General features: G+C 30.4%; 1 protein-coding gene across 1 annotated transcript in view; it reads right to left on the bottom strand.

Moving 5' to 3' along the window:
* Positions 1-24,892, bottom strand: part of LOC106469940 (Down syndrome cell adhesion molecule homolog) — a gene marked incomplete at its 5' end in the record, with an annotated part of 73,914 nt that extends 49,022 nt beyond the window's left edge. The window contains 14 exons of the mRNA XM_022398514.1: positions 605-700; positions 3,494-3,648; positions 4,128-4,242; positions 5,008-5,161; positions 5,643-5,782; positions 9,538-9,699; positions 13,811-13,948; positions 14,939-15,176; positions 15,904-15,974; positions 17,100-17,264; positions 17,840-17,971; positions 18,661-18,809; positions 20,829-20,976; positions 24,719-24,892. Coding sequence (XP_022254222.1) covers positions 605-700; positions 3,494-3,648; positions 4,128-4,242; positions 5,008-5,161; positions 5,643-5,782; positions 9,538-9,699; positions 13,811-13,948; positions 14,939-15,176; positions 15,904-15,974; positions 17,100-17,264; positions 17,840-17,971; positions 18,661-18,809; positions 20,829-20,976; positions 24,719-24,892 — 2,037 coding nt within the window. The remainder of the gene's footprint in view (positions 1-604; positions 701-3,493; positions 3,649-4,127; positions 4,243-5,007; positions 5,162-5,642; positions 5,783-9,537; positions 9,700-13,810; positions 13,949-14,938; positions 15,177-15,903; positions 15,975-17,099; positions 17,265-17,839; positions 17,972-18,660; positions 18,810-20,828; positions 20,977-24,718) is intronic.
* Positions 24,893-26,320: the final 1,428 nt, after the last annotated feature.

Here is a 26,320-nt window from a genome sequence, read left to right as displayed (position 1 = left end):
ATCACAGTGATTCACACACTTTACTTAGGCTTGACTCGATTATCTCAATCTTTAATCTCTATATCTATCCCCTTCTGCTTTATTTGCCGGGCTTATATACTAAATACTAAAAAGAGGGTGCCTGGAACAGACTAGAGTGTCAGGATTATTCAAGATTCTTCGAGAATCTCATGACGTGTTACCAGCATCACGTGACTTCCGCTGTCGTAACAGTATATTTAATTTACTTTTATTTTGAGTAAATGGTGTACAAGATATTTATAACTGTATTAAATCAGTACATAATATATATTAAGGAGACAACTTTTCAGAGCCAATGATACATATTAGACTGGCTACAAATGTCCCATGATAGCTTCATCCAATTGCAAAAGTAGACTCATTTAGAAATGCTTGGACACTAGGTAGAAACCAATCTGCAGCAGTTTGATAGCTAAACTGTGAAGAGCATGTGTTGATGAGGTGCTTACTATATAAAGGAGGTTTAAACTTCATTAGTAATAATAGGAAAACTAGTTTTGAAATTAATTAAAAGTAATTTGAGAAGACAGCAGTTTATAGAATTATCTTAAAAGTTGCTTGGTTTAAATATAAAAATGCATACCTTGAACATTTCCCTCCATAAAAGTGTCTGATATGGAGAAGTTGGCTGAGGTTAAAGAAGATGACAGTAGTTTCACCTCGACTCCTTGGAAAGGTGCTGTATTGGAATTGATATTTATGTACACACACATCATAAACAAATAAAAAATCTGCACAAATTGTAGCTTTAATCTAAAACTCTTTGTAGACCTAGAACACTGATATGGTGTTCATTATGTATTATACATGAAATATTATAATATATTATTAGAACACTGATTATTAGTATATGTGTGTATGTGTATATGATCATGGAAATATGTGTATATAAATATATATAAACATTTGATGTATCTATAATAACAAAAGGGTGTGTCTGTGTGACCACCATAGCTCCAAGAGAAAAGAACCTAGAAACTTGAAATTTTGCACCCATACTAAGTGGACCCAGAGGGTGTGCACTTGGGTGTTATTACTTATCCACATGTATATCAGTTAGATTAACAACTTCTAATATATAGAAAAGTCGGTGCATTCCAACAATGGCCTTTATGTTATGTCGCTTAGCAACAAAAGTATAATCTATTATTGTTGTTAGTCTATGTACTGAAAGTATAAAATGAAATGCATAAACAACAAAACTGGAAAAATATTTGTTGATTTCTTAATATAGAGTCTGTTGATTCAAGAGGTTTGTTACTTATTATAAACGTTTGTGATATAACAGAAAATACCTTAATTGAGAAACAATTTTAAGTTTAAACCTCGATCAGTATTTTTACTTTCATGATAAATTTTATGCATTTGTTAAAATATATCAACCTAATAACCTGTGCAAAGCTGGATACTTTTACTAGTAACAAATATTTAAAAAAATCGTGTTTACAGGATTATTGTATGGTGATTCAGGATTGGGAAAAACATTTTTTTGTTCTATTGACTAACAAAAAAGACAATTCCCCAAAGTTACCTAAATGAATTGAGTTAAATAGCAGATTTGTTTATACTCATCTTCTGATAATGTTTCAAGGTTCATCCTCATACATATTCTACATATTGTGGTTCATCTTTAACATCATCATTGTGAATAGTACTGAGGATAATTTTAATTTCTTCGCATTGTGTTATTAGTAGTTATTGTATTTAAATCAAACATGCATATTTATTTTAACCAATTTTTGCACAGATTACTAAACTCTATCCTCTAAGCAAATGACGTTATTATTTTCTTAAATACCCTTTAAGTCAGAAGTTGCGTGAAAATGCAGTTATCTTCATAGTACACTCATAAAGTCAGTCACTCGGTATACATTAAAACTCACTGAAACGTTACACAAAGGCATCATGTTTCATGTATGCTAACATAAAATACAGTTGGTTATATATTATTGTAAGAAATAAAATTATTTAAAAGAAGATGCATTTTATTTTATAACAAGATGGTTGAACTAGTATATATGTATATATAAACAGTCATGATACCACTTATACAAATGATTATCTATGTAACACAATGTTTACAAAGTGTACTTTTTTTGGGGGGGGGGGCTTATAACACCAAGTGTAAAGGTAAAAACTGAGAAACAAAAACAGAGTAATTATATGGCCACAGCTGTTTCAACACATCTTATAAGTGGTGTGAAAAGAACTAATACTATTAAATTATTTGTTTTGGCCAATATCATGATTGTTGGGGAAGGATAGTTTGTACTTTGGCTCTGCTAGATAACATGGTCAAACATCCATTTTGAAAAAAATATGGCCCATATCATGGCAGATTTTTCAATAAACACCCTAATTTATTGCATTAAAGTAAAGAAGAATATTTTAAGAGTAAAAATAATTTGAATAATTAAGCACATGAAAAAGATTTAGAAAAAAAATTAAAAATATATTTATATACAGTTAATGGGGGGAAAAAAAAGCTATTTATAAAATATGGAGTAATAAACTTAAAATAAGTCCCAAAATTCAAGAGCTTTCCAATAGTTGACTATTCTTTTTCAGGAGAACAAAGAGGAAGAATAGTCAACTGATCGAAAGCACTCAAGTTCTGGGTCTTATTTTAAGTTTATTACACTTTATATGTGATCTTTTGTGCTGATTCTTTTATCAAGAAGTGTAAAATATGGAGGACGTTTGACCATCATAGTTTCAGCTCTAATTGCTAATTTTTGATAGTGAAAGTTTTACCGAAGCTAAAACTAACTTGTTTTAATGTACTGGTGTCATGGGGATTCATTTCATTTTTAATGTACTGGTGTCATGGGGATTCATTTCATGTTTAATGTAATGGCAGAATAGGGATTAGTTTTATGTTTGATGTACTGGTTGTGTGGGTTAGTTTCATGTTTATCATAATGGCAGTGTTGGAAATACATTTTATATACAGATTCACACAAAAATAAGCTCCTTAGATTCCAGATGCTGACAGGATTGGGATTAGTTTCATGTTTAATGTAATTATTAGAATGGGGACAGTTTCTTGTTTAGTGTGCTAGAGCATGGGAATGGTTTTATGTTTAATGTACTGGCAGAATGGATAGTTTTATGTTTATTGTACTGATAAGATGGAGATAGTTTCATGTTAAATATACTGACAGCCTTAGCATAGTTTCCTGTTTAACATAATGACAGCATGGGAAACACATGTTTTACATACATATTCATGCACAAAATATATTACTTAGGTTCCAGATTAAAAGTGCACATTCTTCACAAACAGATTTATAAAATATGTGCCCACTTCCTACACAATGGAATATTCAATTTTTAAAAGTCATCTCAAAACATGGACAAAACTTGTTTTAAGTAAGTTTAATGCACACTTTACCAGCCTAAACAGGTTTGGAGATCCTGTTTCTAGTTCTTAAGCCACTACAAAACAAAATAGGATAGATAAAATTTGTACCTTGCATGTTCAAAGAATATGTAATTTCGTCAGCACCATGTTTATTGTGTACATGACAGGTATAGTTGTCGGTGTTCAGATATTGAAGTTTTCTGATATATAGTGACCCATCTTTCTGCACTTCGATCTGTTCTGATTTAATGAATGGCTTGCTCCTAGAACGAAACAAATGGTGAATCAAAATCACACACTTTCACTTTCCTAAGAGTTTATACAGGCATGTCTAATCAAATAAATTAATATAATGCAAAATTTATTGATGCACATAACTAAATGGCCCAGGGTCGTGGGTTCGAATCCCTATCACACCAAACATGCTTGCCCTTTCAGCCGTGGGGGCATTATAATGTGACAGTCAATCCCACCAATCATTGGTAAAAGAGTAGCCCAAGAGTTGGCGGTGGGTGGTGATGACTAGCTGCCTTCCCTCTAGTCTTACACTGCTAAATTAGGGACGGCTAACACAGGTAGCCATTGTGTAGCTTTGTGCGAAATTCATAACAAACCAAACCACATAATTAAAACATTTGTATTGAGGCTTTTAATGCTTGAATATACCTACTGTGCAATGTTATGCTAAATTTTGTTGGGTCTTGCATGAATAAATACTGTTACTGAAAGTTGAAATACCTACCCGATTGTCCATTTTCGTCCGGGTTCTGGGTGGCCAACAGCATGACACGGTAAAGAGACCTTGCCACCAAAAGGAACTGTTAAAGTCCGACCAAAGTTGATAATCCTTGCTGGTACTACAAAGATAAATGCCACAAATTAAATTTGGCAATATGCAATGTCATACAGATCTATCAAAATAACTTAAACACAAAAAAATCATATCACAAACCAGTTCTGTTAATTGGCTTCAAGGCCTCTTGGCATTTACATTTGATCTTTTTAGGTAATAACCACTCTCTATAAAACACACTGGGAATGAAGAAGAGGGATACAAGCTAAATATTTGTAATCATGAATTTTTCTGCAAGAAGACATAATTCTACATTAAAATACATTTATACATGTGTATTTTTAATTCTATTGTGTTATATTTGTAATTATAAATAAGCATGTTTCTGTTTGCTGTTAAGTGCAAAACTACAGAATAGGCTATCTGTGCCATATTTTGACAATAGAAAATAATTCTATCTTCTAGAAGACATAAAAGATCAGAAATATGTGGACAAAACATTACATTACAAATATATATGTGTTTTTATAATCCTGTTGTATTGTTTTTATAATTGTAAATACGTTAAGCGCAAATCTACAGAATAAGCTATCTGTGCTGTGTTCATTACAGGTATCAAAATCTAATATTTAGCATTGCAAGTCCTCAGACTTACTGCTGAGTCACCAGGGGGATCATAAATCATGCTAGAACAATAATACTGATCAATTCTACTTCTCTTTTAAAACACAAAGAAAAAATATTTGTTTTAAAATATTCTAGAAAATTTACTAGATGAACAGTATAATTAATGTGAATTAATTCCAGTAATCGTGAGCAACTGTAGCACCTCTTCTAGTTGTTGTCTGTGATACAACTCGGGTAGGATCACCTTCCCCTCTATTCGTTGATGCAGTCACCCAGAACTCGTTCCTTGAACTTTCTTGCAAGCCAGAGACTTTGTAATCGAGTTGTCCAGCTTGAACCTGGATGACAGTAGCATTCTGTGCAAAGTAAAAATTGGTAGAGATAATTTGAAACAATATTAGAAATCCTGTGTAATTTAAAAAAATGAGGTTCAAACCTAGGGAGTTAAAACTATTAATGCAATGTGATATTACAGTGGAATTTCATAATATACACAAATTTCATCTATTTGGGATTTGTGTATGATCATGTTTTTTACTCTTATTGTTCAGAGTAGTTGTACTTTTTAAACATGATTCTCAAGAACTACTTAGCATTACAATTAATATTGAGTTTTTAAATTCAAGAACTGTCAGGATGCATCAATTTTGTAATTCCATTGTACACATTTTCTTATAAACTTTGAAAATATAATTAGCTTAATTCAAAACTAGGCAATAAAATGATCATGTATGATTAACAGTGATTAATTAATTAATTAATATGATTAATTTTTCTCTCATTTTCAATGTTGTATTAACAATTACAGGAAATGTAGTATTGAGCAGATTTGTGTACCTTGTAGCCATTAGCTGTACTCCGCCAGAACAGAGAGTAATTTGTTATGATTCCATTTGGTTGTGATGGAGGTTTCCATACAACCCAGATAGTATCTTTAGACACAACAACAGCTTTGATATCTGCTGGAGCACTTGGTGCTGTAATGATCAAAATGCATGGCATTACCACAAACAGTCTTTAACAATTTTCCAATGGTACATAGTACTTAAAAAAATCAACTCTAAATTAAAAACAAACCAAAAAATTAAAAGCTGATGTAATATGAAACTTTTGAGTCTAAAGTTGCTGTTAAACGATTTAGTTTTTTGAAACCAACGCATTTCTTTTGGTGAAAACTTTCTTAAGTTTAATAAATTTTTTTAAGGTGTTATTTTTGTTTAATTTTCAAGTTGAAAAGTGAATCATAACTTAATATTTATCATAGCATCTTATGACTTTAGAAATGTAGCTAAATCCATAGTTCAGGTTTATAAATTTAAGAAAACAAACTATCAGGTTTATATTCTACAAAATGTTACCTAACTCCAAAATTGGTCCCAGACCCAGTAACATAAGTGTATTACATTTCATGAATCCAACACTGCTTGTAAGTGGGTCTCAAACCCAGTAACACCAGAGGTATTATATTTCATTAATCCAACACTGTTTGTAAGTGGATCCCAGACCCAGTGATGCAAGGTATCACATTTCTTGAATCCAACACTGCTTTCAAATGAATACCAGACTCAGTGACACAAGGGGTATTATATTTTGTAAATCCAACACTGCTTGTAAGTGGATCCTAGACCCAGTGACACAAGGGGTACTATATTTCTTGAATCCAACATTGATTGTAAATGGATCCCAGACCCAGTGACACAAGGGTATTACATTTCATAAATCCAACACTGCTTGTAAGTGGATCCCAGACCTGGTGACACAAGGGGTACTATATTTTTTTCTTTCTATTATTTTCCATAACAAATATTTAGGGTTTCAGTTAATAATAAAACTTGCAGGTTTCAGATCTGAAACAAGATGTTTCAATGCTTTTTGACAATGTGACTGATATAAAGTTACTTTTCATTATAAATTGTAAAGTAGTTTTTGTTTATGTTAATCATAAGGACTCCAACTTGGGACATGATGGTGGGTAAAACAAAATACATGGCCTAGCTAACTGATAAATGAACATGTGTTGTCAAATTCTTATCAATGCTATAAATGTAGCTACCAGTTTGGTCACCAATTTCGATTTCATTCCTCTAAGTCACATGCTCAATCTTTTTCTTGGCCACACCTTTTATTCATACCTAAGAAGTTTTTGATTAGGTATCATGAATTTTTGTTAATACACACCAACAAGCTACAGCAAGTAAGAAAGTGACACTTGATAGTAACCAACATTAGCTTTAAGATTGCAACCCTATTATTTGGAACAGATCTTTACTTTATAGAATCAAACAGATTCTCTAAAATATATGGTGGTAGTTTTTCCTCTCTAAAATAGTGTTAATAACTTCCTTTATTAGTAATGCCATGGAATCTAAATTAACAGTTTCTTGTCATCACCCGCATGCAGTTGGTACAGCCGTATCAAGCATCATTATTTACATTAATATCATGTAATGCTAAATGATCTTTAGTTAGGAAAATTTTGTAAAATTTAGCAAACTTGTACTTAAAAGTTGACAATAGATAATGAATAATATCTGTCCACCCGTATGATTCTTTTGAAAACTTGAGCTAGAAACTGCTAATCTAGTTTGCTTGGCCTAACTAATACTTATGTATCTGCACGTTCTTTCACCCTGTAGTTTTGCTGCTCTAAATCAGCTGTCTTTAATCCAAATGACAAAAAACTAAAAACGGTCCACTTTCAGACTAATAGCTCACATAGATGCGCACAAACATTTTGGTGAAAATTGAGTGTTTTTTGTTGAATAACTTTGCACATGTAGCTTATATTGAGTCCAAATTTGACATCTAAATGTAGGTTGTAAAGATCTACCAGTTAACCAAATTTGAAAAAATCCACAAAAGTTAAGTATGTTTTTCTATCAAATAAGGTTTCTGCAGTCTCGGTGAGTAGAAAAAACTAAAAAATTCAATCAAAATTGGGGATTTTATATCTTGTGTATTACTTAATGAATTGCATTGAAATGTGGTATGTGAAATACGGGTCCAGAAGAGCAAATCCACTGAAACTGTGTGGTAGTTTGGATTACCACAGTCTGACCTACAGAAAGTGTAAAATATCTAAACTATCACTCCTGTTAATAACACACAGTGTGTCCTGCAGGTTGTTCTTTTGCTGCATGACACACTAGAGTGTGTTGTGATTGAACAGTATATCTGTTCTACAAATTCATGTATAATACATATTAAAAAGAATATGTATTCCAGTAATTCATGTTTATAATACATAGTGAATGCTATATATCATTGTCCCAGTAGTTAATGTTTCAAACATAATGAACATTATGTCAGTGTTCCAGTAATGCATGTATAATACACAGTGAACAATGTGTGTTCTATTAATTCGTATCAGTGTTGTAGTAATTCATCTTTAATACACAGTGAACACTATCAATGTTCTAGTAATGCATGTATAATACACAGTGAACACTATACATGATCTGGTAATTCATATATAATACATATTGAACATTTAACATGTTCTAGTAACTGATATATAACACATAGTGGACACTATTTGTGTTCTACTAATAAATGTAAAATATACACAGTGAACACTATGTGCTCTACTAATTCATGTATAATACATAGTAAACACTATATCTGCTATATGTACCAATAACTATTGTATAACATATAGAAAAAAATACTATATCAGTGTTCTTGTAATACATGTATAACATTTAGTAAACACTATATCAGTGTTCTAGTAATACATGTATAACATATAGTAAACACTATATCAGTGTCCCATTAATTGATGTACATATAGTTAGCACTATATTTGTGTTCTAGTAATTCATGTATAATACCTAGTTAACACAATACATGCTCCAATAATCCATGTATAACATATAGTAGACACTATATTAATGTACTATTAACTGATGTACATATAGTTAGCACTATACATGTTCTGGTGATTCATGTATAATACTTACTGATCTCTATATATTGATGTTTCAGGAAAGTAAATGAGAATGTTTTCATAATGGAATCTTTTCCAACAGTATGTTTTTATTTTTATCATTTGTACATCAGTTAAATGTTGAAGTCATAGCATTATACTGCTTAATTACTAAAAGTAGTCAATCAAAATGTATTACCATGACAAAAAAATTGGATTTGTTATTAACCAAAATTATAAATGTATGTGTAAAGATAAATGTGAAGAAATAATATAATGTTTATGTATAAAATATTTTACAGATTTTTGACTGTATGGCTTTATACATATATTTAAAGAAATCAAACTAAATAATCAAATTATTCAGTTCTACATGATTGCATCTTTAACAATACACATAGTTCTGTATTTAAAATATTGTCAAAGTTGCAACATAAAAATTTATCATCAGATTAATTGGACATGTTGATATTTTACTGCAGTGTAAGTTCAGTCACTTTTGGCTTTTAATATTTATACATCTTGTCTACCATGGAAAAAAAAAGAGAAAATATTGTTAAATTCTAATAAACTCTGTTTCTCTGCCACATTTGACTCTGGAAGTCACATTTCAACATATTAACTTCAAAGGTTTGGAGAATATTTTAGGTTACATAAATTCATTCTAATTCAGTATGTCAAAGGAAAACCAGTGAACATAGATTCATATTTACTACATGATGCCATGTTTTAGCTATTCTTTTGATTTTGTACAGAAGAATTTAATTCATTATGTACATGGAAGCAAAAAATTAAAACCGACATTACCATCTTCTAGTGTTCTGCAGAAAATGGGGTTAGACTTTACCCCACTACCCTTTTGAGTATAAGCCATTACAGCTATGCTGTAGTTTGTAAACTTCTGCAGATGAGTTAGTTTGGCTTCTTCCCTTGTTACTGTTCTCTCTTCATAGCCTGTAGCAGGTTTTTCTGTAATAATAAGAATATAAATAATATCTGGAAATCTAATGATAAATTTGTAGCAACTTACTACTTACTAACATCAAGTTGAACAGAATGATCAAACATAATTTTTTGTTCTTAATTTATGTAATTCTGTATAGATTTTTGTATGTTATTACATATCAACAAAGAATAAGGACAAAAAAGGCTTCAACTGACATTTTGACTCATTTTCAACAGGAGGGTTTTACATGGCAATGTCAATGTGAATATTACTTTGTGTGAATTTAGTCAAACTAATCTTAAGATTCGATGACGAGGAACCCACTTTGAGACTAATAATGCTTGTAGACGACTTGAATGGGTAATGAAGAAAAACTTTAATATAAGTTTAACATAACAGCAAATGTCAGTGTAAACTACTTGTACCTGATGATGACAAAAAATGAAGAAAAACTTTAATATAAGTTTAACATAACAGCAAATGTACAACATTTCGACAAGGATGGGTGACCAGAATGATGAGGACAGAGGGTGCTGTAGTCTGCTATCAACAATCTTAAGATTGATAATGCTTGGAGACGGCTTGAATGGGTATAGGAGTTAGGAAAGTAAGATATATGCCTTTCTTAGTTATATTTTATGTATTTTTTTGAAGCTTCTGAAAAAAACATTAAATTCTTGGAAAAGTGCACATTTTTCATAATGAATGTGTTAGTTTTGTAAATTAACTGCATATATTAACTGCATATATGTAATAAGCTGCATATATATATACTCAAATGCATAGTTAACACATTTTGTTAACACTGTTTTTGATAGTTCTGTTGTTTCAATACATATATATTTTTATGATATTACCCTGGAACGTTTTTAAGTTGTTTTTATTTTTTTAAGAGTTCTTACATGTGTTTAGCAATTTACATAAATTACCTAGAAACAACTAATAGTATTCTAGTGTTCTAATATGGATAAGTAGTGGCATATTTAATGTTGGTGCAAATTGGGGCAACACACCAATGGTCCCCTGATGTTGCAGGCCTTCAAAGTAATGCAAAAAATAAACTTGTAAATTTTTACACCTATAGCTGATCAGTAAAGATGGGCCTCCTAAGAAAGTTGCACCGAGTAATTTGAAGTGTTAAAATTGCCTCTGTAGATAAGTATATAACTCAGACATTAAAATGATTTTTGTTGCTTAAATTGACTTACATTAAAAGATCAGAAAAACTCGCATAATTTTTATGTCTCTTTCCTTTTAAACAAATCAACTATTTAAAAATGTATATTAGTTTACTGCTTTTTTATGCTGTTAAGTTGACAAAGGAATGGCTGAACCATACAAAGGGAGAGAATTACATTAAGTTTTGAAAAACAAACAAAATAAAACAAGGTCTGGTGTTTAAAATCTAGAGAATATTTGAGTTTAACTGCATTATGTTGTTGCAGTTTAATTAACTTGTATAAAAGTGTCAGACACCATTCTTACACTATTGACAAACTTGTCAGTGATGTAACACCTGTAATGATACAGCCATGCTAATATATAATAAGTACTTTGAAGAAAGTATTTTGTTTCTTCTGTATTCAGTGCCTTTAGTAATAACCATAGTAAGCTATTAGATTTGCCCACCACTGTGCATACCAGTAAACTGAAACTTTGTATCTTAAAAAACGTTAAGTACGACTATCACCAGACTTATTCTGAGCAATCACTATCTTAACTTTGTAATTAAAGTATATTTAATAACAAGCACGTTAACAGCACCATCAGCAAAAAATTTACTTAAAACTGTAATCAAACTATGCCCTCGAAAAAAAAAAGAATGCAATACTGAAACCAGAAATTTATGTTTCTTGATAATCAGCAACCATTTAGGTTTGTTGTTTTCAAACTGAGCTGCATGATAAATGTTACTCTTAGGATTAGGAGCTATGGACTTTGTAGTTTTAACTCTTAATAGCTTAAAGTCAATAATTTGGGATGTCCTCTTAATTCCTTGTTGCCTCACCAACTCTCCTAATCCAACCTTCTTATCTCCAATCCATTTTCTGATGTCTTCAAGCCACATGAGTCTTTGCCTGCCCCTCACTTTTGTTCCTTTGATTCTACCCATCAAAATTTCTGCAACCTTTTCTAAGGTTTAATTATATTTTATGTTTCCTACAGATATCAAGCAGTTGTCTTTTTGTCTGCAACCTTCCCTAAGGTCTAATTATATTTTATGTTTTCTACAGATATCAAGCAGTTGTCTTTTTATCTGCAACCTTCTGTAAGATATATTTATATTTTATGCTTCCAACGGATATCAAGCAGTTGTCTTTTTGTCTTTGCATGTTCCAAAACTTCCTCATTAGTTTCTATTTTTGTATAGCTGATCTTCATCAATTGTCTATAACACCACACTTGAAATCCTTCCAACTGTAACATTTTATTCAACAGATAGGGTCTACATCTCCACAACATACAGTAGGACTGGCCATATGTAACATTTTATTCAACAGATAGGGTCTACATCTCCACAACATACAGTAGGACTGGCCATATGTAACATTTTATTCAACAGATAGGGTCTACATCTCCTAATTTGTACTTTGACATCTCTACTGAGCAATCCCTTGAGATTAAAGAATGCTGTTTTTTGCCATAACTATTTGTTGCTTTATCTATCTTGCACATTTTCCATCACTACTGATATTGTCCCTAGACAAGAAAACTCTCTTAATTGTTCCAACTATTTGATGCATGTTCTAGGAACTTTCTCAAGTTGTGAAATTACCATTGTCTTAGTCATTGTATCTGTTCCTCAAATTCACCCTTTTGTACTGTATTATCAGCATTTTCATTATTTCAAATTCCATTTCCATTAACCTTAATTTCTTCTGTATCAGTAATTACCTCTTTTATCAACCACAGTGCTTACAAATTATGTCATATGGATGAAAGCACACATCCTTGTTTTAAGCCTCTCTTATCTACAAACCACCAATCTTATCTCTCTGTCAGTTCAAGTTGCTGGTTCCTAATTTCATTATAAGTTATTCAGGATTCTGATAGCTATTTAATCTTCCTCAATTTGCTGTCAAATGTTTTTTCAAAGTCTGTGAAACATATATATATAAAGATTTCTTTGTTCTTCTTTCATCTTACATTCTAAAACAAATATGTTTCATGTACTCCAAACTCTTCAAAAAACTACTTTGGTCTCCTGGCAACTCATTCTCAGCCTTATGTTTAACTCTGTTGAGGATTACTTTTAGCAAGGCTTTTGAGGGATGAATGATCAAGCTGGTAGTCTTGTATTGGCCATATTCTGTATTCTTAGCTTTCTTGGGTGTCAGTACAAAAACGTATCTTTCATAGTCTGTTGATACTATCCCTCCACTATAAATTGAATTAAAAGTTGCAGTACAGTATTTAATCTCTAATACGAACATTTAAAATAAAATTGCTGTAATTTTCCCTCTGCCACAAACTTTTCCATTTTTAAAATTTCTAATGGCATAATAACTTTATTAAAAACATTTAAACAAAATATGCTTGCTGTGTACATTATTTCTGTTAATATAGAAATGAGTTGTACAAGTTTTTCATTTCAGTATAACTCATGGTGTAACATTGTTGTTATGTGACTCACTAAACCTAATATTTGACATAGCCGAGGGTGGACTGTATCGGTGTACATTTGTGTGTAAGTTCACAGTAAGAACTATAAAGACAAAATGAAATGCATTTTTATTTATGCAAAGTTATTATGGTGTTACTTCTTTGTTTTAATATGCTCAGTTGCTGGCTTCTTTTTTTTTCAAAAAAAAACATGCAAGTGACTGAGATACCTAATCTATATATGTTAGTATATTGTTCAAGACTGGAAATTTGAATTCATTTCATTGGAAATGTTATCTTTTTGAATTAGATTTGAAACTGTGATGACACAACAGAATTTATTCTACAATTTATATTACCATTAATATTATTCATAAGTTATTTTTCTGGTCCCATGAAACACATAGAACTTGATCACGTTCTGCCTGTGCTCCGATGTAACATGATGCAAGCAGTAATGTGGTTAGAACGGAGGTTTAGGGAAGAGTATTATAGTTGACTTTGCTTAAGGTGGGTGAGAGAGAGCAATACCTTCCACTGGTCTGTAGAGGATTGTGTATCCCTGCAACACTCCATGGATGCTGTCCAGGGGCGGAGATTCCCACTTGACAAGGAGAGTCTCTGATGTCATCGGTGAACATTGGAGGTTTTTGGGAGGTTCACTGGGGACTGAGGAAAGAGAATGTTTGATTTATCTCATTTCTGAACTAGAAGTACAAAAAACAATTCTAAACCTTTATTTAAAACAAAAATGTACTTGATGTTAATAATTACATTTACATGTCAGCTTTAACCACGAGAACTCAATCAGCGTGACGTTATAGTCCTCACCCAGGTGAATTTTTTGTATCTCTCTATTTTTGCTATACACATGAAGCAGATGGTTAGTTATAAAGTAAATCTTTATAATACCAAATTGTGTGTATAGCTAAAACCCTAAATAAAATATAACATAAGCAAAACAAAGCATAAATTGCACAATAAAAATGGTCATAAACAGAAATGTAGAACAACAGCAATAATAAACAGAAAATTAGACTTCTTAGATTTTGAGACAGAGTTGCTCAACACCATTTACTGGATGTTTCTCTAAGGTTCACAATAATTTTTATGGAGCTATTTATTTTACATCCATAACATCTGTTTTTATTCAGGTATTTTGATTGATGTGGGGAATAGTATGCGTTAAGATCTTATCTGTTTTTTCATCACAGTTTTAATGTATCATCATATCATTTTAGTCACTGATTTGTTTATTTTTGCTCCTCTGATCTTTTTAATAAATTTTACACATCATCTTTTCATAACTGTATATTGTTTATTGAACATTATATTATACATATAAGTTATTTGATGTCACCACCTCATAAACACTTAACACATGTAAAACAAAAAACAGACTTTGAAGCCATAATTTCGAGTTGTATCAGAAGTCTCTTGATAAAGGTGTTGAAAGATAAAATATTATTGATTGGAAAAAGTCGTACCTATTTCTTAATTTTAAGGGAAAGTATACTGTTTCTGTAATAAAATAAGTTTTTAATATTATTGTTATTTTTAAGGTACAAAACATTTTTTATAGATAGCCCATTGTGTAGTTTTGTATTTAACAACAAACACACACAAGTTAAATGAAGTTATTAAAAGTAGTACACAAACCATCTTCTAGAGTTCGAACCACCACTTCATCAGAACGAGGACCAGCACCCATTGAGTTGTAAGCCTGGACTAAGATTGTGTAGCTTGTAAACTTCTCGAGTTGTGAGAGTACAACCTCCTCTCGGGTGTGTTTGCCCACTTCCAAGTTTTTATACAGGTAAGGAGCATCAGAGTTATGTACCTTATAGCCCACATAGTACCCCTTTAGAGGTCCATTCCACAGTTCCCTTTCTGGTGGCTAAAAAATATATGAGCAAGTCTTCACCATTATAATGCATTCTCCTTTGTTTTTGCTCATGGATTATTAGAATTATAAACCGTTTCATCATTATTCATCTAAATTGTTGATGTCACTACTCCATACACACTTGACACGTGTACAACAAAAAATATATTTTGAGCCAAAATTTGGATTTGTATCAGAGTTAAAACTGTCGTATAGTCCCTCGATAAAGGCATATAATAGAAATGTTGAGACATAAACTATTCTAGAGAACAAAAAGCCATACCTATTTCTTAATTTTAATGGAAAGTATATTATTTTCACAAAATGTATTTTTTGGAAGTTTATTTCATGTTCAATAACCTTTACATGTAACAATTATTATTTTGTTGCAAGCATAAACACAATTGCCGAAAATACTGATTATATCAGAGGCATATTCTCATCCTTAATTCAGGTCTTTATAATCATTTTTACAAAGTTCAATTTTTCATTAAAAGAAACGAACAACATTTTTTATTTGTATACTGTTATATTTTAAACATTAAAACAAATTACAGTCATTGTTGTCACGCACAAATGTTTTTTGTGTAAGATTTGATGAGCACAACTTTCGAGATATTATAAGATGCAGATATTTTATTTTACTTTGGAGAGCTGTGAAAAATATGTCAAGAAGGGATTGTTTTTAATTTTTTTTAACAAAATGAAAAGAACACTATTATAGTAAGTTTAAACAAACCTGCCATGTAACATGAACAGTCTGAGAGTCCACAGCTTCAGCCTTTACTCCTTGAGGAGGACCACCTGGAACTGGAAATTTAAAAAAATCCAGTAGGCTTATATAAGTCATTTATGAATACAACAAATGCTAATATTGTAAGTTGGCTGTGTTTAAATAAATAAATAAACAGCATTTATGGATCCACTATAACAAATCTAAACATTACCAATAATCCCATTAAAACCTTACTTCACGTAAACATTACCAATAATCCTATTAAAACCTTACTTCACGTAAACATTACCAATAATCCCATTAAAAACCTTACTTCATGTAAACATTACTAATAATCCCATTAAAACCTTACTTCACGTAAACATTACCAATAATCCCATTAAAACCTTACTTCACGTAAAAATTACCAATAATCCCATTAAAATCTTACTTCACGTAAACATTACCAATAATCCCATTAAAACCTTACTTCACGTAAACATTACCAATAATCCCATTAAAACCTTACTTCAAGTAAACATTATCAATAATCCTATTAAAACCTTACTTCATGTAAACATTACTAATAATCCCATTAAAACCTTACTTCACGTAAACATTACCAATAATCCCATTAAAACCTCACTTCACGTAAACATTACCAATAATCCCATTAAAACCTTATTTCACGTAAACATTACCAATAATCCTATTAAAACCTTACTTCACGTAAACATTACCAATAATCCCATTAAAACCTTACTTCATATAAACATTACCAATAATCCCATTAAAACCTTACTTCACGTAAACATTACTTACAAAGTCACTATAACTAGTCTTCATGTAAACATTACTTATAAAGTCACATTACTTAAAGCCACCGGAACCCGTCTTCATGTAAACATTACTTATAAAGCCACTAGGATCTCTCTTTATGTGAATGTTACTTGTAAACAGAGAAGAAGCTTTCCACACTATTTATAAATTCATTATATTTCTCATATATAAATGCTTTAATTCTTCATATCAACATTGCATTGTAAGTCTACTAGAAAAAACTGATACTATGAAACAACTGACGACCAAAATATTCTTTACTATTGTGAATTATCATACGTTAGTTTCATTCATCAACACTATTATATTTAACAAGTGAGAACAAGTATGTACTGAACTTGTGTTTTATTATATTCTATGAGAGTAAGAGAAGCATGTACCTTCTTCAGTTGTGATGACAGACACTTCTTCACTTGATGGTCCTATTCCAACACCATTCTCTGCACTCACTTTACATCTATAAGACTGAGCGGGCCTCAGCCCTTTCAGCGTGGCTGTACTCTCAGTTCTGTCCACTGTTAGGTTGATTACATGATTCTGCCAGCCTAATAAGAAAAAATAACCAATTATGCTGAGGATGAAGGATGCAACAGGATTATGTCTTTAAAAAATAACCAGTTCTGCTTGGGATGAAGGATGCAACAGGATTATGTCTTTAAAAAATAACCAATTCTGCTTGGGATGAAGGATGCAACAGGATTATGTCTTTAAAAAATAACCAGTTCTGCTTGGGATGAAGGATGCAACAGGATTATCTCTTTAAAAATAGCCAATTCTTCTAAGGATGAAGGATGCAACAGGAATACGTGTTTAATGTTTTAATATATATATATAGAGCTGTATTTCATTAACAAGAGAGAAAAGATATAACGTTATAAATGTGATAGTTAGTTACCTATCACCTTTGCAACATGTTTCACAGATTTAATGAGCTCAAAAAACTGTTTTATTTCAGTGTTGGTATATACATTCTACTGCTGTTCATTGGAACACTGATGGCTACTACATTTCAGCAAACCAAAGTTTTAATAGAGTGTCAAAAACCATAGAAGTAATTGAAAATGAAATTAGTGAACAAACAGTAACCATGTTATTAAACTTATTCTGAAAGCTGAATTACCTTGACTTGGTGAACATTGCAAGATGTATCGTGTTATATTGCTGTTTCCATCAAATGGAATTGACCATCCAATTACAGCTGAGCGGCTTTTCTTTTCCAATACCTTAACTTCCCTTGGCAAATCTGGTGGTTCTATAGAGATAAAAAACAATAACTAACTATCATTACCATGTTAAAGATTCATTCAAACAGTCATGGTTGTGATAAATTACATCCAGTAAGTTGTCATGAGTTCCATGTGTTAAATCTACACTTAAGAATATGGTTTGTCTCATTTAGTGAACTTTAAAGCTCTGTGTTTACACTAAATATTCAAACATCATCTTGAAACCAAGCAATGAAAGCACTGTCTATGATGGCATACCGTTTATGATGTGGTTATGATCAAATGTAAAACCATGTGCCATTAAATAGTCATTTCTAATTAGCCATTATTTACCACCAGTGTCTATCATGCATCATATCCAACATATATATAAGTTAATTATAATTAATGGAAACATATATATCTTAGACAGACAAGATTTTTTTGTTTGTCCATGTAGTCAAAATGCTTATTTTTTTCCAACTTTTCTGTTTATGCTTCTATAAAGAGTATGTAGACACAGTTAATAGTTCTAGTAGAATAACATGCCAGCTTTATGGCAGTGGTAAAGAGAAATGTTGGGAAAATAAAAACTTTCATTTTTTGGAGCTAAAATTATATCCAAGCTCTATAATACCAATACTTTTTACATTGAACAGTGTTTAAATCTAACACCTTTTAAAACACAACTTAATGTTTACTTACAACAAACATAATACCTATAACATCCACCAACCTTGTACAACAAGCATGACTCTGGTATCATGATGACCAAAAGAATTTGATACATGGCAAGTAAAGTTTGCCGAGTCTTGTCTATCCGCAGCTAGGATGGTAATTTCTGATGAAATTTCCTTCTTGCCTACTTGTTCTCGAAGATTGAATCTTGGGTAGGTAAGAGTTTTACTAGTTAATTAATATTGATACAACACAGGTATTCTACTGACAAAAGAATACTTCTGAAATTTTATTTCAAAGATTAAGTTTGTGTTTTTTTCTTATATCATCATTTCTTCTATTGTCAATAGATAAAATTGTTTGATTTTAGGTTATAGTAATAGACATGAGACTTGAATTCTTGATTTACACTGATTTATGACCCAAGGAGATTTGCAGCATAAAAATGTTAATTTTAAGATCAACTTCAATTTATACTCTCTAAGTTTATCATTGGGGGAGAAAATGATATGATGATTCTGTAGATTTGATGTAAAAAATGTGAATGTACTTAAGTCCTTAAAATGCTAAAAATAATGGACTTCTGACAGAAACAAACCGTAAAGCATATAACTGTTCCGTAAACACACACAAAAAATATGTAAAATATTTTTGAATAAATAAGGTAGTTTGAGAAATTAGCCAAAAATGCTTCTTAGTCTTTCAAACCAGAGGAATAAGATATATTCCAATGAATAGTAAGAACCTAATAATGACCTGTTAGAACAAGACCTGAATTCATAAGTTTCTTTTCCAGGAATATTTAGTTAAACAAAGGTAGAAGTTTCTTGTTGTTATAATTAGGGCATTGATGCATTGTGTTTATGAAAACTAACCAAGGAAAATGGGTCAGCAAAGAGAATCCAATGTGAATTTGTGATTCTTGGCTGCTTTGAGATTTCTGAATAGTCAAAGTAAGAGTAAATTTCCTAACCTAAAGCTTGAAATCACTTTTATAAGAAAATTTGGGTTATGAACCACTAATCTAGTTTGTGTTTGAGAAACAACATTAAAATATTGTTGAATAAGTGTCATTCCTCAAGATTTGAGAAGAAAATCTTGGATAAATAATAATCAAGAATAAATTGAAATGTCTAAATAAAAACTTTTTTTTTAGTTTATTTTCTGTGACATTTCTTTACTGCCTTATGAAGGGCATTTACTTGAAACGTTGCAGAAAATATACCAGAGAACGTTTTCATTTAGATATTTCAGTTTATTCTTTATTATTATTTATCCAAATTAAGATATGATTGATAACATAACATACTTACATATTTTCAGCAACATTCTATTGGGTGTATATATTCCAGTATCTCAGTAAATGATAAGCCATGTTGGCTGTGTAACTTTGATTTTAAAACTTGCTCATGTTAAAAGTAATTAGAAAACACCTAACAATGAAACAAGCTCATTGATTATTTTACTGCCATTCAGCTCAATGATTCTCAAACATTTTAGTCGTGTTCCCCCTTTTCTTCTTTGTAATACACTTGCCCCTCCCCCTCCTAGAAAAAAATAAGACTAAAAGAAGAAGCATTTTCCTGATGTTTCTCGCACCCCACAGTTTGAGAACCACTGATTTAGTGCATGTTTTTCTAAAATTCTCTGAAACTAATTATTTGAATTATGTCACATTTATTCCATTTCAACATTGTATGATCAAATAATTTCACTGAAACAGAAATTAATTTACCGAGTATGTTGTTTTAGGTTTCAGAGTAGTGACACTTAAAATTCTGCATAAAATTGCCCTATCTAAGCATATTTGTTAAGAGGTAATTACACACATAAAAAACTAGTCACATTGAAACACCATCTTTTAAATCCAGAAATGTCAGTAACTATATGATAATGAAGAAAAGAACTGATGCAACAGTTCTGAAACGTTTGATTAACCAACCCGTTCATGTGGTTTGTTAACTAGTTTCTTGACTTATATGCAGAGCATGTGTTTTGATTAAAACATTGAATTAAAAACATTATTCTTCTGAAGTAAAGCCATGAAAATCCAAATAAAAATATCCAAAATATAATACATTATATTGGTAATAATTTGAAGCTTTTATTTTTTCCAACATTATGAAAAATGCTTGAATGAATCCAATTTTTTAGGCTCTAGAGAGAGAGAATGAAAAATGATAACTGTATTTGAATAAAATGGAAATTACTTTGTTCTTGGCCTACCTTGGGTTGTTAGAAGGATTCAGTCGCTGGCCATTGACACTCCAAACAATGGTCATGGGATGATCTCCAGTAGCACGGCATTTCAATTTGACTTCCTTTCCCTTGGTGGCCTTCTTGCTTCTGAACTTGGTTTCAAAACGTGGCGGGACTTAATGTGAACATACATCATATATGGCATATAGCAATAAACAGCAACTTCAAATCATTACCAGTAAGAAACAAGACTGTAGCAGACACACACATGTAACTGAATCAAAGGGATGGTCAAAGTTTACTTGAGCCACACACACACACAAAAGATTCATACAGCTGGCAGCTAACTTCAGCAACAAAAAAAGAAAGAATTAGAAATACTTAACATGCTGTAAAAGTTTAAATAAAAGCATAGATAATAACTTTTCATCACTAAACTATTAAGTATTATGAATATGTTTTGTGTAACTTTGCTGGATTACATTGATGTAGGGTAAATGGTTCTAGAAGCTGTAAAATATGTATTCACTGATGTGTCAATTCCTTTAGTGATATATTCAAGTTAAACTAAATACAAGCATAAACTTTATAGTAACTTTGTAAAGAAATAGAATTATATTCATATATATTTATACTTCCACTTTTAAATGAGAAACATAGTTGGTAAAAATACAGTCCTAAATTTGAAAACAAAAAAAAATTCATGACTTAAATACTTAATTAACGATAAATGAACAGAGATTTAACAGTGTAACAATAACACCTAGATACACCATTAAACCTCTGTCTATTCATCGATAATTATGTTTTAAATTAGCATCTAGATATGCTATTAAACTTCTGTCTATTCATCGATAATTAAGTTTTTAATTAACACAGTTAAAAACTTAATTATCGATGAATAGACAGAAGTTTAATAGCATATCTAGATGCTAATTTAAAACATAATTATCAATGAATAGACAGAGTTTAATGGTGTATCTAGGTGTTAATTAAAAACATAATTATCGATGAATAGACAGAGGTTTAATGGTGTATCTAGGTGTTAATTAAAAACTTAATTATCAATGAATAGACAGAGATTTAACAGTGTAACAATGTGTTAATTAAAAACTTAATCATCGATGAACAGACAGAAGTTTAATAGTGTATCTAGATGCTAATTTAAAACATAATTATCGATGAATAGACAGAGGTTTAATGGTGTATCTAGGTGTTAATTAAAAACTTAATTATCGATGAATAGACAGAAGTTTAATAGTGTATCTAGGTGTTAACTGGTCAATATAACAAGTCAAACAGAAAAATTAAGCTATACCTTTTCTTGAAGTAATTAGTTTATGATGTTATTTCAAACATTTAAAAAATTATGAGTTGATATTTTAAGTAAAGGTTTCTGTCCACTTTATTTTTTATTTCTTGATTTCTAAAATTTTGAAGATGTAAAATTAGAAATACAAATTAAGCACAAGTTTAATCTTTTAATAACGATTTCACAAGTATAGGAAATAAAAACTCACTTTTAGAATAGTTCTCAGTGTTACGAAACTCAAAATATAATATATGTATAAATACACAAAGCATGTTTTATATGGCAACAATATTTTAATTCACTATGGTATTTACATTACTTTCTTGGTTCATCACTATTTTTTATATTTTAGCTATATCTATACTTTTATTTATTTATGTGTTGTGTGATTGAAATGGGTTTTTTGGGAGTAAGTTGCTTTTAAGATTCTATTTCAATAGACAGAAGTGTGTAGCACATAATTAAGTACATTATATTAAGCTAATATTTGTGTTATAAATCTCTCAAGATTTTTACTTTGTTTTTGTAATACACGTGCAGATTATAAATTAAAGCTGTGACGATTACTGAGACAATTTAATCCAATTCAATTTCCCATAAAAACTGATTTCAAAATCTTAAAATTGATAATCATTTCTATCCAGAAATAGAAAGAATAATTATGTTTGTGTACAAAAGTTTATCCCATAACATTTAACTGATTAAATATCCAATTACACTGAGTAATTGCAGTAATCCTTACATGTCACATAACTTATGATAGGTGTAAGCCGTACATACTGGATTGCGTTTTTTACAGTCATTCACATAATATAACACAAATTGACCCACTAAACCAAGAACAAATCCATGCAGATGTATTGTTTCTAAGAATGGGTGTAATATATTCGTAATAGTGTCTGTACTTAGTTTAACTATTTCTATATCTTTGTCATGTTTTCTATTGTTTATATTTTAATGATTTTTTGATTCAATTATATGAAAATGATTAATCAATTCCAAAATCATTTCAGCTTATAGTTAATATAGGATAAAAGATGTATGTAATGAAAGTCTTGTAAGTTCTTGATGTCCATTTTTATGATGATGATGATGATATAATCTGTACATGTAAAATCAAATATATATATATATATATATACTCCAATTTTTGTAATACGTATAAATATATATACACATGGCTTAAGGTCATCTACTTATTGCAAAAATAAGAAACCTGTAACTTGAGTGTTTTCGAAAAGGTAGGCCTTTCTTCATCAGGAGCAAACTCGATTCTATTTATAGTATTCATCTTTACTCATGTGAATGTGTAACCAGTCACGTTGTTAAGATTTTATAATTTACAAACATTTCTTTATTTTAATTGTTGATATTTATTGTGTTTCACAACAGGATTACATTTTCTTGCCATGACTGAATTCACCTGTCACCTGCTGTCTGTTGGATAGCGAATAACGAAACTTTGACACACATCATTTGACAAGCCTATCCAGAATACAGGTAGGAATTTTCCTAACTTACTATAGTTGTTTTTGTGTATAAGAGGAATAAAGTATTATATATTCTAGTAAGCATAATCGTTATATCAGGTTCATAGTCTTATTTTTTTCAACATGTTTTTATTAATTTAAAAAAGTCTGAATTTTCTAATACAATAAATTATTGCATATAAAGAAATAAGTTGACAACTCGTTCTTTTTTTATTGTTTATTTTAAAGTCCAATTTTTTGTAAACTGGAAAGTGCTTCAATTTCTTGATGTCCTTTAATAAGTTAATATTTGATTAACATCCCCATTTTTAAAAAATTTAATTCCTGTAAATTAAAGATTACATATTTATGTGTTAAAGTGTATTTAGTTCTTTTTTCTCCTGCTGATACTGTAGATACTAAAGATGAGTTACACAAATTACCACATGAATATTATACAATTATTTCTCCAAGAAACAACATACTTTATATGCTAAAAATATATTATTTTGGATGTTATGAAAAGTGGCTTGGTATTAATACTCGTAAAATTTTACTTATTTTTTTAAACCTACGTTGTTATGATAATTTTTAGAAATGTTTAAAGTATTGAAATACTGTCTTAATTTATATAAAGAATATTTTAAAAATTAATTGTAATAAATTTGTAAATATTGCTTATACTTGTCATTTAATATTTTATATATAAGTGGGTAACTGAATTTTATAGATTATTATTTGATTTCAGGAGTTTCCAACTTCATAAACACGGGTGTAGATATATAACATTAAATCCAGCAATTGTTGATATTAATGAAAAACTTGTATACTTATAACTCCAAGTTATGCTGTTTAAATAATTTTTCATGTCATTCGAATAACAGCAAGTTTCTGGATAATGATACACTTGGGTGTTAAAAAAGACTAATTTCAGTTAAAGGAGTAAGGATTTATGTCTTAAATTTTTTCATTCAAATGAACTTGTACTTAAATCTCTTTTACATGTTTACATCTGTGACTTTTGGTGGTTGTATAAATGTGTACAAAAGTATTAGATAGGTGTTAGCTTTTTCTCATGGTTTTTATTTCTAATAACGTAACTAAGTATTTATAAGCAACTGTGTCAACTATCTTACCATGAACAGTAAGGAAGACCACTTTACTTAAACCCGATTCAATTCCATTGTTGGCCTGGCACGAGTAGAAACCCCCATCTTCTGGCTGTGTGTCCTTGATAAGAAGGGAGCCGTTGGGGTATACTTCATAATGTGGTCCACTGGCAATGGCCGAGTAATGTCCAGGAATGATTCCTGCAGGAAACAAGTGATACATAATGCTGTTATGTGTTAGTTATTTTCAGACTTTTAACCGTTGATCTGAAAACTACTGTATGAAGATTTTCTATTCAACAGTATCCAAAATAGTCTGTCAGAGTTTTGTTTTATATCATTATACCAAGCAGAAACTACATAGTATACCACAGGTTGGTATAATCGTGTTTTATAATATTATACCAAGTAGAAACTACATAGTGTACCACAAATTGGTATAATCTTGTTTTATAATATTATACCAAGTAGAAACTACATAGTGTACCATAAGTTGGTATAATCTTGTTTTATAATATTATACCAAGTAGAAACTACATAGTGTACCACAGGTTGGTATAATCTTGTTTTATAATATTATACCAAGTAGAAACTACATGGTGTACCACAAGTTGATGCAATCTTGTTTTATTACATTATACCAAGTAGAATCTACACAGTGTACCACAAATTGGTATAATCTTGTTTTATTACATTATATCAAGTAGATACTACATAGTGTACCATAAGTTGGTATAATCTTGTTTTATAATATTATACCAAGTAGAAACTACACAGTGTACCATAAGTTGGTATAATCTTGTTTTATAATATTATACCAAGTAGAAACTACATAGTGTACCACAAGTTGGTATAATCTTGTTTTATAATATTATACCAAGTAGATACTACATAGTGTACTGCACGTTGGTATAATCTTGTTTTATAATATTATACCAAGTAGAAACTACATAGTGTACCATAAGTTGGTATAATCTTGTTTTATAATATTATACCAAGTAGAAACTACATAGTGTACCACAAGTTGGTTTAATCTTGTTTTATAATATTATACCAACTAGAAACTACATAGTGAACCACAAGTTGGTATAATCTTGTTTTATCATTATACCAAGTAGAAACTACCCTTTTTTTATAAATATTCATGGGATGCTACATTTAAACACTTAATTATAATTAGTGTAATCTCCACAGACAGATTAACCCAGTGTTGATAGAAAGTAAATGTTTAGACACAGAATAATTAGTGTAATCTCCACAGACAGATTAACCCGTGTTGATAGTTAAATGTTTAGACAAAGAAAAATTAAATGTTTAGACACAGAATAATTAGTGTAATCTCCACAGACAGATTAACCAGTGTTGATAGTAATAATTAGTGTAATCTCCACAGACAGATTAACCCAGTGTTGATAGAAAGTAAATGTTTAGACACAGAATAATTAGTGTAATCTCCACAGACAGATTAACCCGTGTTGATAGTTTTTTGTCTAAACATTTAATTACTATCAACACTGGTTAATCTGTCTGTGGATATTACACTAATTATTCTGTGTCTAAACATGTTATATTTTGTAAGGACATTATACTAATTAATATACGTCTAAACAATTAACATAACATAAAATT

This window comes from Limulus polyphemus, unplaced genomic scaffold, assembly GCF_000517525.1.
Source record: "Limulus polyphemus unplaced genomic scaffold, Limulus_polyphemus-2.1.2 Scaffold3733, whole genome shotgun sequence".
NCBI classification, from domain to species: Eukaryota; Metazoa; Arthropoda; class Merostomata; order Xiphosura; family Limulidae; genus Limulus; species Limulus polyphemus.
This window is presented reverse-complemented; position numbering and strand designations above follow the sequence as displayed.